Source organism: Chaetodon trifascialis, chromosome 17 (genome assembly GCF_039877785.1).
Source record: "Chaetodon trifascialis isolate fChaTrf1 chromosome 17, fChaTrf1.hap1, whole genome shotgun sequence".
In the NCBI taxonomy this organism is placed as follows: Eukaryota; Metazoa; Chordata; class Actinopteri; order Chaetodontiformes; family Chaetodontidae; genus Chaetodon; species Chaetodon trifascialis.
In genome coordinates, this window is record NC_092072.1 from 22687514 (window position 1) to 22703723 (window position 16210).

Here is a 16210-nt window from a genome sequence, read left to right on the forward strand (position 1 = left end):
GAATGAACTTCAAGGCATATCCTTTGGGATAATTATACTGTCTGTGGAATAAAGTGCCTGGAGGCAAAGGCAAGAGCTTTCATTTCCACCACAATAAATCAATACATTGACAAAAAGAAGCAAGATACTGTTTATGGTAAAGGGGATCTACATTTTTTAATCTCATTCTATTCCTGTATATGAAATCACTATTTGTCTGTAACAGGGTTATGATTCAGTCACTTGGTAGTCAGGTTCATCTGGGGCTTTGCTGAGTTGTAGACTTCATAAGGGTAAGGAGTGCATATTGCCACTGTGGTTAAAATAAGCTGGATAATGTAGACAGAGTACAACTGACACTGATCCAACCACCAGACATTTCAGTGAAAACACATGTCTGCCAAAACACGGTAATATATCAGAGCTTCGTGAATATTTATTAGGTGGCATGCTCGGGGAGAGAGCTATATGTATGAATATTCATGAGAGGAACACCACTGCTCGCAACGAAATGTTTACAAGAAGGAGAAAGATGCAGTGTACAAATCAGAGCAGCCACACATAGGCACACCATCTGGAGTAGTGGGTGAGCTGACACTCCTCATTCACTTCAACTCAGAGCTAACTGTTGTATGCTCACCCAGCTCAGAAATATGAGATGACTCCATGCCTGTAAGGGGCAGGAGCTGTAAATAAATTCAGGTGCTATGGCAAGTGGAAGCCATTCTTCTAGACAGCCTTTTTTCAAATGGTATACCAGATGAGATGTGATGTCTTGTGGAACTGGGAAACGATTCTATCAGAGCTGAGCTTAACCCTGACATCTGATGGATTGCTACAGATTAAAGCCTCATCTGCTTACAGTTTCCTCGAACTTGCTGTTAAGAAAAGCTTGGAAAGCTGTCTTGGATGCTGACAGTCTGCAGGAGACAGTTTTAAATAACCTTATCTCCATTATCACCTTGCCACACACAGGACAAGACCTCAAGTGTCAGAGCTGCGTGGTGCAGCTCTCATTTAGGTCACATCCATGATATTAGACTTGAGTCAAGACTACCAACTGGTCCACACAGGCTGTGTGAGTATTCACAATGCCAAGTGTCTGATTTTATCATTTGATCTAAAAAACTGTCAGACTAAAAATCTAATTTCACTGGTTCTAAAACCTGTCGAGTGCTCAATTCTATGAATTGGATGAACTGAGAATATTTTAAAGCAAAAGGAAATGGCTGAAAAACACGATCATAATTTAAAATGGCATTTCACCTAAAACACTGGACAGAATCTTGTCAAGGGTCAGATTAGGGCAGGCTTATTTTTCCCTTCTTACTGTTTTTATTTTTCTCATCACTGATTTCTGTACTTGCATATTTATTTATTTGTAGCTGTGCCCAGTTGGCTCATTCAGTGGTGTCAATATTAATCAGTCAATTAATCAATAAATAGAATAAATATATTCTGTCAATATATAAGTATAAAAATGCCATTAAAGTATCAAAAGTAAGTGTTCATTTAGTAGCTAAATAGAACGGAATGTTCAGAGAGGGTGATGTGTTACTGTGTCATGTAACATCATTTGTCATCATGTCTAATCAATTATTTGGTCAGTATGTAAAAATTTCCATTCCTTTAACAGCAGGAGGGTTGAAGATGATTCAAAAGGAAGGATGAAAACAACAGAAGCCTAAAGAAACCACAGACAGTGTGCTGAAGAAATATTATTTCTGTTTTTGATGACAAAGTATGTCAGGGGTCAACAGTAGTATGCTGAGAGTCCTGCTAATGCTACAGAGCAGTATATGCTTTGTATGACTAGGTCCTAATATGAGTTCACATTCATTAGCTTCAACACTTTAACCCAGAGATATATTATGCTTACCTGTGATATTTAGTCCATCTGAGCGCTGACACCAGACTTGGCGAGATGAACCCCTCCATGGTCCAGTCCTCCACTTGTATTCAAAACATTGGCCCTCTGCAGGAAGAGCAAAGCTTTAATAACAGTGTAGCTGTGTGCTGTACAAAACAACAACTGTCCTCCTATAATATGCCTCTGTGAATCTGCCAGACTGACCTGTACACGGCCGAGCCTCCAGCTCCTGTTCTGGACACTGCAACAGGTTTTCTGGATCCTGGGCCACCACAGCTCGGGATCGGACCTGGACTGAGCCAAAACCCAGGTCATCCCCGCTCACGCAGCTTAGCTGGCACGGACTCCAAACAGTCCAGTCTGTCAGGTAGCACTCTCCTACAGAACGTACAGTTCAGCAACCAAAATTAAAAATCACAGTGCTGCATTTAAAGGATCTTCATAATCTTTTTGCTGAAGCAAAAGCAAGTACAATTAACAGGACCACAATTGATGTTCTTAAACACCAAACACCAGTTCCACCATTCTTATCGAATTGTCAACAGCTGACCATTTAGCTGACATAAAACTCCAAAGAAGCATTCAAATTCTGACCGTTTTGACCACCATAAACAAATAAAAGTCCAGCCTGTTCTCAGTCCATCTCATACAGATGTGCAAGGTACCCTTGAACATTATCATGTGGTTAATGCTGTAAAACGTCACAGTATGGTTATGTTCAGGCACCAAAGCTACTTAGTTAGGCTGAGGAAAAGATCGTTCTCTTTTGGTTTCTCACAGAACGCAAACCTCGTTTTCCTGGGCCATGTGTTTGTATGACCCATCCATCCACTCCACTGTCCTCCCTTTATGGACTTGCTTGCTCTTTATACTACTTCACTTCAACTTGCTTCTACCTTGCTCAGTGTTAACCTGTCATCAGCAAAACACAACACAGTAGATTGTAAACTTGGGACAATGTAAATAGTATTAAGTTTAAAAAAAACAAAAACAAAAAAAACCAAAACACGAGGACTATGACATGTGGGTGAAAGCACGGGAAAACACTTAGTAGACTTTTAATAAAAAAACAAAACAAATCTGTCCCAGAAGCATGAGTTGTCATTAACAGCAATAAATGTCATCTTCATTCACTGACTGTGAGAGGTTGTGCTGGACATAGGGCAATAACACAAACTCGAAGGAAATCAAAATCAAAACACCTACTCTCAGATAATTTCTCACCAAAATCCTGATCATCACCTGCCTTGAGGCATGAGCTCAGCAGAGAGAGGATTCTCTGTTAAATAGGTCACACTGCACATTTCTGCACATTGAATTAATCAACAAGACACCCATCCCCGACTCAAAAAAAGAAATCTGGTAATTAAGAATAGAAGTGTATAATCACATTTTCAGTCTCACTTCTGTTAAAGTGGGTTTCCAAGTGAATGGTTTTGTAGAAGTCAGAATTTGATCATGATGCCTCTTGGGCACCTCCCCTTGGAGGTTTTCCAGACACCTCTAACTGAACAGAGACTGGTAGGTATAATCAGAACACACTGGAGGGATTATATGTCTTATCTAGCCTGGTAATACCTTGGGATCTTGGGAAAATGTTGGAAGAGAGAGGGACATCTTGCACCCGGCCCCAGATAAGTGGAATAAAATGGATGGATGATTGGAGAATGGACACAAACAGGAATCAGAGCTCCACGAAGCCAATTAGTTTGATTATGGGCTGCCTGGACCCCCACAATCCAAACTGGTAGTGAGTGTAAGTGTATACAGGTACACACATGCTTGATCAACCACTGTACACAAACTGCAGCTTCTGTATCCAAAGCCACAACTTTCTTTTTTCAGCAAGTGGGTAGCAACTGAAAGGCTTTCAGTAAGGTACAATAAGGCCTGACACAAACATCCATCTTCATTGCTGTAATAGCGTATTGCATTGTTCCCAGCCTTCCTCCTGTTAACATTAGTGTAGCACTGTGCGGCACACTCTGGAGCTCTTGAAGCTCCTGCAATCAAAAACACTTAACAGTAATTGCTTCAACTGTTCGGTCTTCTCGTTGTTGTGAAAACTGTTAGAATCCACAGTTTCTCCCCCCTTTTCCCCTCGTGTCTTGTGTTTACCCTCGTCCTCTCCCTCTTGTCTGTCTCTCCCATGTCTGTGTAGTGTTCGTGTGCCTCCCTCCAGGGGCATGGTTGACAGGTTGGGCTCAATCCCCTCCTCCCGGTGTGCAGCTGCATTAAATCATTCAATCAAGGCTCACCTGCCGTCACATATATAAACCCTGGCTTTCACTCAGTATTCGTTGAATTACCTGTTCATCTCCACGGTGCCTTGCCCTCACCTGTCCTGGTCCCTGCCCTGTCAGTCTGCATCCTGGAAGGAAACTGGATCTACACCTGTCCAGCTTCCCTCACTTCAAGATCTACCCAAACTCTGAAATCTCTTGACTGCCTCAGTCTGTCTTTGACAATAAGGAAGATTAAAAGCCATTGAACCTTTCCCGGTCTCTGTCCTCTGTGCTTGAAGTGAGGCATTTGGGTCCTGTGTTCAGTTAAATGTAACAAAAACCTGGTCAAATTTTGGTGGTACTTGTGATCAACACACTGATTACTGTCAAATTTTTCTGTTGTATATACAAATGTCTAACCAGTAGACACGTCCACTGGCTAACCCCAATTTTAACCCTGAACTGGTCACCCCAACCAATCTTAGAATTGGGCTGAATTTCTGTCAGATTGGTTGGGGAGATGCAGTGTTAAGGGGCACACATTTAGGAGGGTCAGGATATTTCTTCATCTTGCTTTAGCTCATAGTATTGTCAGTGGACAATATCTATAGCGGTTTTGTGTTTACATTCTGTGTGAGCTCACGTTGTGACTCGTCGATTGAACCATGAGTGTTTATAGGTTGACTGGAATAGCTGGGTACTGTATCTTGTTCACAAGTCCCATGGCATCAAGTCTTGCCTCTAAAAAGACCAGAGGAAGCCAGATAAACTAGTCAGAGCAGAGCAGAGACCAGCTTCAGATGAGCTTAAGTCCTCAAGTTTTTAAGGGTATTGAAGAAAACTGTAGTTTGATTCATTTCATTAAGGTAGTTCAGGTTGTCAGAAGAAATTTAATATAGACTAATAGACCTTTGGTCATCTGTAAGATTATTCTGTTGGCATTTCTTTTGATTTACTGCAGGTTAGATCTTGCTTTTGTAATTTTCCCCATAATTCATATCAGTTAAGGTAACACTACTCACTGAACTAAGTTCTGAGATCAGGAAGAAGGTGACATCACTGAAGTAAACAGCAAACATGAGCAGTAAACAAAGCATCCGTTTGGCTGAGATGGTCTAAACCGCTTTATTTCAAGGTGAAACTGAAATTGAGATAACTCAAAATGTCAGGGATAATAACCACAGGTAAACTGCAGGTTGGAAGTTGAACGAGGAAGTCATGTGATGGATGTTTACATTAGAAAGTTAGGACATTTTGCCAGATGCCTTTTTGCCTTCATTTTCTCCTCCTGAGGCTTTGTTGATAATCTGTCTGATCTGATTGACTTCTTTTTAGCAATGTCGCAGCATTCCTGGATCTCCATACTCTATGAGAACATTTTTATTGAAACAGATAGGAATGAAAGCTAAAACTACATTAAGACCTAAGTTATAATTGCTGTTTGGATTTTTGCAGGGACCATGCCTTATAAACTTCTATTTCGCTAGCAAATTCACTACTATCACATTCCTCAGTGTTGGGACACATTCTCACCTGGACAGGGTACAGTACAGGGTTCCTGCAGAATGATGTGTGTATCTCCATCCACTGAGGGCTCCAGATCTCCACACAGCTCGTCATCCACCAGGCTGCTGTCCTTCTGACCTGAACCATCCGACACAAAGCACGACACATTCCTGAAGCGCAGGCCTTCTCCACACCTCGCCCCCTGATAGAACAGAAGAAAAATGCATGTATGGGTCAAACATATTTAGGGTATGTTCAACTCATAGCAAATAGTAAATGCTATTTTGAAGAGCTAGATGGCTGTTTAAACAAAGGATTTTAAGCTTTTTGTCTTAGCTCATAATTGATTTTTGGTGAGAAAAACAGATGATGAGCTTCTGCTCATGGTGAAAAAACAAAGCAAAAACAAAACAAACAAACAAGAAATTCTCTTCTCAGAAGTCCAGCAGCATTTCAAAGTGCTAAGACGCTTCAGGCATAGAAAAACAAGTGAGAGAACAGATAACAATCCCATGACTTTGATTATCACTCTGAGGACAATTGTTTCATCCTTAACTTGGTGACGCTCTAAGTGACCAGAAGAGAAACAGCAAATCTCATTCGCACCTCCACACACTGACGCTTGGTGACATAGTGACTACTTGTCTGTCACGTGTGACAGTGAACAGGACAGCTTTCAACATTTTGGACAATCTTTCTCTCCATCCCTTTGAATGGCAGCACTGTCAAGATGGTTTGCAATTGATCAACTGCACAACTAACATTCACCAAAGGCAGACTGAAAGCACTGCAGAAATATCAGAGCTGCGTTTGAAATAAGTGAGCTTACCAGACCTCTGTCGACCTCCTTATCTATACTTCAGGCTCCAGGCTACATCAGACGCTACTAGTATAACACACCTGTGCAATCGAGTGAATAAAGTCAAATTGCATTAAAGGTTTTATCGCTGTATAATTTTGACAAGGAAGAACAATGTGATGGGATGAAATGTCTAGTTCTGCTGCATTTGTTGTGGTCCTTCCTGTCTTTTTTTTTTTTTTTTTTAATATCCATTGTGAGTCTGTCAACACCAGACGTTACAATATTCAAGGCTTCACAGTTCTGTGGTATGGTACGTTATGGCTGCTGGGCATTTCTGCCTACCACCCCTCCGACGGTGCCGTTGTGCCAGCTGCAAGTTCTTCACCCTTCACTGATGTTTCACTCCTTCAATCCCACATCTCAAGGTGGTGGAATAGCGGTAGGGACATCTCCCTGTCATTCCTTTCAGGTGGCCCTAGGATCTTTGCTTTCCCCAGACTTTATCCTTTCTTTGGAGCCAGAGTCAAAAGCTCCCTTGCTCTCCCTACTCTGCCAGGTCTTTAAGAGCCTTCCTCATCTTGGGGCCTGTCATACCTAGATACTTCAGGAAGCCCTAGGTGGATGTTCTTGTGCATTCTCTGCAGCCAATTTCCACAGGACAGCTGAATGCCTATCCCCTTGCCTGACAAACTGGATCAGCTGCTGTGATGCTTCCAGGCTGTCCCAGTTCGCTTCCAGCCTGAGTTACTCCACGATTTCAGCTAGCTTACACAGGACCTGGTCACGGCACCATCCGCACCATCCCTGCTTCAGTGTTCCCTCCACCCAAAGGGGATGTGCTGCAAACTGTGAATCTGGGAGTTGTAGAGTTGGCACGTCTCCCCTGAGCTGTACTGGATGAACATGTTCTGGGGACTTGGAAGCATATCATACATGGTCCTGAAAAGGATTCTCAGCCTTACTCCCAGGCTGTCAATCTCCCTTTTTCTCTTGGCTCACCGCTCTGATTTTTATAGCTCTACAACTTCAGAAATCACCAGTTCTTTCTTTCCCTTCTTTGTGGCTGTGGACGATATCTTAGATACTCTTCCTCATCATGCAGTGATCCAACAAGCTCCTGGTGTTTGATTTTCTGGTCCACTGTCTGCGCCATATTCCACAGGCATCCTAAATGAACTTGGGCTTCAGTGTTTTGGAGAGAAAGGGGAAGACTTAAAACAATATGTTGACTGTACCAGTTTGACCAGGACAATCAAATGTTTTAGGAAACAGAAACTTACGCAAACAGTTTAAAGGGCTCTATAGTCACATAAAAACTCCACACATGGTGGTTTTAAAGAATTTTCCTAAAAAAATTATGTATAGACATATTTTTTTCATCTGCAGCACTGAAGCAGAAGGTGAAGAAATGTTTTCTGTTGGACAGGTAGGTGCCAGTGTTACCTTAGAAAGATTGCTTAAGTATCTTCTTTTCCATGGCAACAAATACTACATTCCTTCAAAAGAAGCAGTGTACAGTGTATGCAGTGTACATACAAGTGTACTGTCAGTCTTCTGACAGACAGTAGGATGGAGGCTGACTGACCTCAGACTTGCAATCAGACCAGGCGCTGTATCTCCAGCTGTAGCAAGGCTTCACCAGGCAGGGCTTCCACTGTTCCATCTGGGATGGACATGGCCTTCCGTCACCCTGGGGAGCCTGAATCACTGTCCGCCTTCTCCACAGCTTGCCTGCAGAAAATCAGATAAGAAGGAAAAAAAAAATATTCATGAGGACGTTGACTGGAATGCTGAAATTGACCTGTCCATAGTCTGAGCCCTGTTAAGCTCAGGAAGACAGTCAGAAGACAATATAAGGTCACCTCTGGGCCTTTCAATGGAGCTACAGTGTGTTCTCAAATGAAAGCTGGAGTTCAAATGATGGCCAGCATGATTAAATGAAGGCCAGTCGCTAAAAAAGCCCAGATTAAAAACACTGAGGAGAGTGAAAGATGAGTCTAGTTGTTACAGATTTTGCTGTATTGTCAGCAGACCATTATCAATGCTGATGGACACAACGCCTATGACCTAAGAAACTTTGTGCAACTGTAAAACTAATCAGTGAATGAAAGCAGGATTTCTGTTAGAAATAAACATATAGCACAGTGAATTTATCAAGACAACAGGTAAAGATGGAGGAAGGGTTGCATTAAAGCAATAGCAAATTAAAATGGGAGCAGATCAGGAAACAGGGAGACCAAAATATGTTAAATATACTGTGGAAATTAGAAATGAATATCTAGCTCTGGAAAAGAAAATTGTTCACAAACAGCATGCTTTGACAAATTTCTCCACTACTTTGAAAGACTGATACTGTCCCTCAAATGAATGCCTTCCAGTCTCTGTTAATCCAACAATGTGCAGAGTTATGCACACGCTGTTCAACACCTGAACATTTAACTTTCCTGCAAACAAGGTCAATGTTGCGCACAGGTTATGCCCCATTAGACAGCGTCATAACATTGACTTCCACTGTAATGGCTCCTGAAGGGTAGCTTTGCTAGCTACTACACAGCTGCACACTCGGGGAATTTCTCAACTGACTGAATTTTCCCAGGAATAAAGTTGAATTTCCCTGTCTTTTTCTTCTGTCTCAGTGTCATAATCTGACACATTCTCTTCTCTTTCAGGTGACTTCATCTGTAGTTCAATTCTGGGGCTTCATCATGCTCCCTGTAGCCTTTTTGAATATTCATCTTTCTTTGTTGTCTTGAAATTGAACAAGCCACTGTGTAGGGTGGAGGATATGAGTGGGGTGGAAGGAGTGGCCTTACCAAATTCACTCTGCATTTTAACAAAGAGCCCCAAGGGAGGGATGTGAGAAAATTCTCAATTATCTGCCGTCTCAAAGGAAAAGCATGTGGGTTTTGCCTGTCGTACCACCAAAAACAAATACTACATTCAGTAACAATACTTCACGACATAAAATGCAAAAGTAGGTCTCAAAAATCACTGAGCTTTGTATGTTTAAAAGAACTGTACATTTAGTTTTTCAGCGTTCATTCCTACAATATCTTAGTGCGTGCTTTTGAATGGAGATAATAATTGTAAAATGTTTGATGCACTTCAAGAAGGTCATTCTCAGAGCCTCAAGCCTTGACAGAGAGCTCAGTAACTCTGAGTCTTCAAACACATGTAGGATTAATTGATATAATCTTCAGTGTTGTTATTTCCAAGCTCTGTAAAACTCCACTTAATGTTGAACACTATCAGGAACAAGTCCCTTGGTGAGGGTTCCCCTGCAGCAGGTCTCACCAGCTGCCAGCAAAACAACTAATGTGCATGAACCACGGAGGGAGCTTCCATATCCTCTGTGAATAAGCACCATGAAAGAACCGCTCATAAGCACCACTCATAATTTGATCCTAAGCAGCTCGTACGAGTGATTTATCTTGAACTTGTTGCATTCACTAATTCTATTCTATTTCAAACAAACAAACAAACAGTGTCTGCTTTCCTCCAATGTGGGAAAAACATAGAAATGAAACACACTATATGGAGAAGCCTGGCCCGAGAGGCTAGGAAAGTTATGGGAGGCAGACTTGGAAACTATGTCCTGCTTTAACACAGGTGATTTATCTACAAAGTACAGTGGTACAGTGAGACATGTGTAACTAAAAAATGTACAAAACAAATAGAAATAATGAACATGAACAGTGAACTAAACTGAACAAAACTCAACTCATAATAATGCAACTTTACATCACATGTACACAGCCACATTCAACCCTCATTAACAGCTTAAAAACAACTGCTTAAAAAGCCCTTTCCCTCACTGATGATGTCACCCAGTGATAAATACAGGAAGTGTTCAGTGTTCACTCCATCCTCTTGTCCCTGGCAGGGGGACACAGCTAAGCCAGGTCTGTCCAAGTTCAAAAGTACATGTACCAACACCTCCAAAGCTCTGTAATTAACAGATTATATTTAGTTTAATCTATGCAGAAAAAGAAAAGTAAATACAAGTTTTGTGCTGGGATAACCCTAACCCCTTTTATTTAAATCCTGCATGCTGTATGTAAGTCGTATGTTTTGGCCAACAGTTCCCCCTTAGACACCCAGCAGACACATTACATTCATTTGTAGTAGTGTATCTGCCCCAAATAGTCCAATATTCACTCTTCCTCTAGCTTCGTTTTTCTCTCCACCAGCTCCTAAAACAATGTCTGTCTCTTTAGCTGCTGAACACACCTCTTTTCACCGTGTTTGATGCTATGCACGTAGTGAGTAGTGGTTAAATAAGCTGCCTGCTACATCTAGAAATGGGGTTCATGCGAGCGGTGAGACTGACCCATATCGTAAATACACTGTAAAACCTAGACAGTAAGCTAAAAGAGGCATTTGTCAAGACAAATGACCCATTTCTCATTGCATATTGCCATTTGATCCAATGTTTTCTTGAAATTATTTTTAAATGGATCTTAAAATAACAGTGCTTGGTGAAATGAGCACATTAACAATGGCGGATGGGGCCTTAAAAAAAGAAAATAAAAACTGGCAGGCTAAATGCCTCTCACCCTGGATGAAAAGGTAAGGCCTGCACAAACACTGCTGCACAGAGTGAATCTGGGCCCCAGATTTCGAAACAAAGTTCACTTTCTGCTGTTTTGTTCTCTGGTTGCTTTGCAGAAGATACTAGCTCCTTCCACCCACAAACCAGTCATCACCCTCCATTACAACTCTTCTGCTTCAGTGGTCCCCCTGCAGGGGGCCATGGCAGTGTTTGGGGTTGAACGGTGGGTGGCAGTGAGGGCTGCTGGGCAAAAGAAAGCCTGTGCCAGCTGTCACTACAGTGTCTGGCTAGAGAACACACAAAGCCATGATTATCTATGCACACAGGTTGAACACATCCAGGAAAATAGCTGGTTTTTTTTACACCACCTGATTGATAACAGCACCTTGCTGCTTCCAGGTATGTTCATTTGCTTGAAATAACAAATCCAGCTCATTGCTATTCCTGGCTCAGGAACAGAAAGTAGCTCCTCCAGGGAAGTATGTCCTCGCAGCTAACCAGGAGATAAAAAGAAACACAGGAAGGAAAGCGAGGAGGCCTTCTCTTCGTGTGACCCACCTGCTGTTTCTCCATACAAGGAAAGAAATCCTTGTTGCCTGGGGACAGATTAAGGTTACCGCAATGACTAAGGCGTGTATTGGTTTCATATCTACTATTTGCTTTTGCTGCCCCTGGCTGCTGCTCTTCTCAAGGACTTGTGAAGAGGAGAGTGCTCCCCGAGTCCCCGAGCACACGCTCCTAATGGACCGCCAATCAATGGTCTGATCCTATGGAATTACACGCGCGAACATTATTTCCCTCTCTCAGTTGGTTTAGAGCGGTAACACCATAATTTCTCACATCATAAAGCGTCTCTGGTTACCACCATTACCGAAGGAGAGGCTGACTACCTTTAGCACACAATCGAGAGCTGAGCTCGACGGACCTACAGCAGTGATGGATCACCCACAGCTATGAAAGTATTATGGTGTTAAAGCTGTGTGAAGAGGATCCATGTTGGAATTTCACTGAAACGTAATCAAATAATATCAGTGGGTATGTGTTACGCTACAATAAAAATTCTTTTATCAACCTGGTATAACATTTACTATTAATACTGACTAACTATCCTTTGCTATGTTATTTTGAGAATTGAAACCAGAGTAGAAGTCATGGCTGAATATTCTGAAACCAAAGTATTTCTGGAAGTGTATTGTTTCCAGGGCAACCATTGACCTTTGACTCTGCTTTTGAGCCAACATGTACAAGAAGTCTTTGATGTGCGCAGAAAAAATGTAATTTTGAACATCTATTCTCCAGCAACTGGGCAAATTCCATGTGCTGTGGATATCATGTGATAGGACTGAATGCTCCAGAACAGTGCTGTTATTGATTTCTCAACTAAAGTATTTGATTTCTGAAACTCACACAGCAGCCAGCAGCTAGAGCCTCCTCATGTCATGGTTACTGTTGAGGAGGTAGCAAGTATGGGAACATCTTAAAGGGAGACTCCACTGATTTGACATGTAAAGATCAGTTTTTGAATCATAGGGAATACTACTCACACAGAGTCAGTTAACCCTGTGCTTGCTCATATTGCGTTCTTGCCGACATCCAACTGCACCAGAGTTGGAAACAAATTGAAAACCAAATTTTCAGGGGACACGGGTGCAGTAATTTGTTTTGGGACACCTCAACCTCAACATGATCAAGCGCTAGGCTAATTTGGTATGGACACACCTGCAATGAATAGAACTGCACACACACATACCTGCCAGCCCACAGGTGTGGGTGCACTCAGACCATGGTGACCAATCAGACAGCTGGCAGTTGACAGGACATTCCACAACACAGGAAGCATTCATCTGCCACTTCCTCTCCAGGCCGAGCTGCAAGAGAAAATAGGGTTTTATTTACTCGGCCTTTCACAAGGACAAACAACAGTGGCTTTAACAGGAAATGCTGCACAACCCACCTCTTTACAGAACTTGAGGTCAACAGATTTGCTGTCGCTACGCACACAGTCCAGCATACGGGTTTTGATGCCATTTCCACACACTGCTCTGTCACTGAGCTGACAGGTACTCCAATCTGCAGGGACACATTTCATCAGCAAAGACAACTCACAGAGTCACAGCTTCATGTACCACCCACTTTAAAATGGATTTAAGGGAATCCTCTTCAGGAGCATGACTTCATGTTTTACTGTAAATTCTGCTGCCTCTGATAATCGCATGTGGTTGATGCTGTTTGAGTCTCACCAGTGATGTTGTAGGAGTAGTGGAAGCAGTTGCTGTTGAGTTTGCAGGGCTCTGTCTCTTTAGTCGGAGGACACCCCTTCTCCTCTCCAGGCTTCCGGAGCGGATAAGCAGTCCTCTCCCGGGTACTGTTCCCACTGCATGGCTGAGGAGCAGAAGAGAGGATCATCACTTATTCATGCATACTGTTGGAGCATGTGCACACATGACAAGTAAAAAGCCTTTGTCAATGTCCTTATCTCATGTAAAATGAAATACCGTTCATAAAGTTTCCTTCACCATATTTAAGGGTTATTTGCCTTCTGCTGCGGGTCTACTCATGCCACTGTGGAGTCTGAACCATTACATGAAAAGAATGTGTACACACAGACTACAAAGGACAGAGCAGGTCAAAACCAATACAAAGATCTGGTTGGGATCAAAAAATTTAGTCTCTTAATGCGTTGTGGTTTGAAACGTCATCACGTGTCAAGTTGAAGCCATGGGAGTTGACTAAAAAGTGAGCAGGCTTTATGTGGTCTTCCCTGCTGGCTGCAGATATGAAGTGATTTTAACACAAACAGATTCATTGATAAATTGACTTTAGGTTCCGGCTTATTAAAGTGAATGCACTATACTTTGTTCAAGCAAGTAATTTGTTTCTTATATTCAAAAGAAAAGAACAACTTGTGGCAACTTGGCGAGAGCAGAAAGAAGTTGCACATATTGCAAACTTTTCAGCAAAGAGTTGCTAATTTACATATCCAGAAGTGAGCCTGTTTAACTCTAATGCTCCACTATGGTCATCATCTTGTCTCTCTCTGTGTTTGTCTGCTGTTCACTGCTGAGCAGGTCATGTAGAATGCGTTTTTAGAGCTTTTTACAGCAACAGTAAAGCTGCAGGTGGACAATTAAGCAATGACCTCAAAGTCACCTCTAATCTCTGCTTATCACTGATGATCTCATTCTCCATCTACTCGTGCATATTCCGCACAGGGCTGTGCCGGACTGAGTCACTCATTTTGAGTGGCATCACCCAAATAGGTGAGAGTACCATAGCACTGTAGGAACTGAGGAGAGAAGCACAGGAGCGACAATCTGCTTTGAAGCAGGGTCCCAAGGGAAAGGGCTGATTTGGTTTGGTTTGTTCCATCCATCCATCCATCCATCCATCCATCCATCCATCCATCCATCCATCTTCTATACACGACTATCCCTTTCCAGGGTTGCGGGGGGGCTGGAGCCTATCCCAGCTTCAATGGGCGAGAGGCGGGGTACACCCTGAACTGGTCGCCAGGCGATCGCAGGGCAACACACAAGACAAACAACCATTCACACTCACACTCACACCTAGGGGCAATTTTACAGTCACCAGTCAACAAGCATGTTTTTGGTCTGTGGGAGGAAGCCGGAGAGAACCCACGCATGCACGAGAAGAACATGCAAACTTCACACAGAAAGGCCCCGCCCGGGGATGGAACCGGCAACCTTCTTACTGTGAGGCATGCACACCACCGTGCCGCCCCATGGTTTGTTCCTTTAATGCTATTTCATTCAAAGACTCTGGTGATTTTTATTGAAGAACAAATTTGTTGGTAAGATTGGGAAGATGTGAAAGAGTTGTGAAAATTAGACAAGGTAAAATGTTGCTATAAGGTCCACAAAACTAGATCCAATTCAAGAAACTGGGTCCAGGATTTCAATTCAATTATTGCCTTTAGTGTAATGAATCTCAGTCTGTTTGATCATCTAAAGAAATCAACTGGAAGAGATTTTATTTTGTCATTACCAAAAGTCAGTGTTTCTCAGCTTTCTAGTGAACTGGATGGTTAGGAGAAGAAAGAGAAGGAAATAAGGAAAAGATGATGGATGGCTTGCACCAGTTTAATAACTCCACAAATAAAAAGCCATTGAAATTTAATTTAGTTGACTTTTTCTCTACGATGAAGACAAATGACAGTGACAGGGCCGTCTTGATGGCCTAGTGGTGAAGATGCTTTCCATATACTGTGATCATAACCTCGCTGATTTGATCCTGGCTGGGTACTTTTGTTACATGTCATTCCCCCTCTCACTCTCCCTTTTTCCTGTCTCTCAGCTGTCCACAAGATCTCAACTAGATTCAAAATTGCAGTTTGAAACCTATCTTCCTCTTCTGTGGACATAAAGCACTGCATAGAGGAGCAGTGCAATGGCAGAGAAGGTAATATGACATTCTTACCAGTGGACATGGGCTCCAGGCTCCCCAGTCTGATAACACACAGTCCTCAGGGCAGGGCAGCCGGCTGTTGCGGGCCCCCAGAGGCATCTCCTCTGGATCACACAGGTAGTCCTCCACCTGCTCAGAGGGCCCGTCTATAGTGTTCAGCATACATCTGGACACAGAGTGCTTCAGGTAAGTCAGCCTATTTCCACAAGCCATAGCCTATCAAGAGTCCTGCTATATGTACAGTATGTATGTATGTATGTGTGTGTGTGTGTGTGTGTGTGTGTGTGTGTGTGTGTGTGTGTGTGTGTCTGTGTGTCTGTGTGTGTACACATCTATATCTATCTATATATCTATAGATATATAGATAGATATATATAATTGATGTCATCTGTGTGGATAAATGAAATATGGCAAAATGCTTTACATGCAGCAAGTGAGCAAATCAGGATTAAGCGAGCGTTCCAACTTTTTGTCTTGTCATTCAATGCATGCATAATGTTGTATATTATAAAACAGGCAGCAGAATTGGCTCTCTAATAAAGATTAATGACAAAACTTATATTAACAAGTATCAGTGGATTCCCTGTTAAAAGATAGACAAATGTCCTTCGCATTCACAATAATCATTAGTAGCGCTGGGTGGTATGACCAAATATGTCTATCAAGGTACTTTTCAAAATTATAACGGTTTCACGGTATATGACAGTATTTTTTTTTCTTTCATCTGGAAGACAGTAGAAAATTTTTTTTTTTTTTATCTCCGCCTAAAAAAGGGAACATTATTTAGAGTGAAAACCACCTTTAAATCATGGCCAAATTCATTTAGAAAATTGTAAAGTAATATCTGAAGA

The 16210-nt window shown here is 42.2% G+C and overlaps 1 protein-coding gene across 1 annotated transcript in view; it reads right to left on the minus strand.

Annotated features, from left to right (window-relative positions):
- The window catches only part of thsd7aa (thrombospondin, type I, domain containing 7Aa), a 156077-nt gene that overhangs the window by 21443 nt on the left and 118424 nt on the right, over positions 1 to 16210 (minus strand). Inside the window, exons 17-24 of the mRNA XM_070984701.1 lie at positions 15372 to 15525; positions 13175 to 13316; positions 12889 to 13004; positions 12685 to 12802; positions 7968 to 8113; positions 5608 to 5782; positions 2054 to 2227; positions 1859 to 1954 (exon numbers count right to left, since the gene is read on the minus strand). Of these exons, the coding sequence (XP_070840802.1) occupies positions 1859 to 1954; positions 2054 to 2227; positions 5608 to 5782; positions 7968 to 8113; positions 12685 to 12802; positions 12889 to 13004; positions 13175 to 13316; positions 15372 to 15525 (1121 nt within the window). The remainder of the gene's footprint in view (positions 1 to 1858; positions 1955 to 2053; positions 2228 to 5607; positions 5783 to 7967; positions 8114 to 12684; positions 12803 to 12888; positions 13005 to 13174; positions 13317 to 15371; positions 15526 to 16210) is intronic.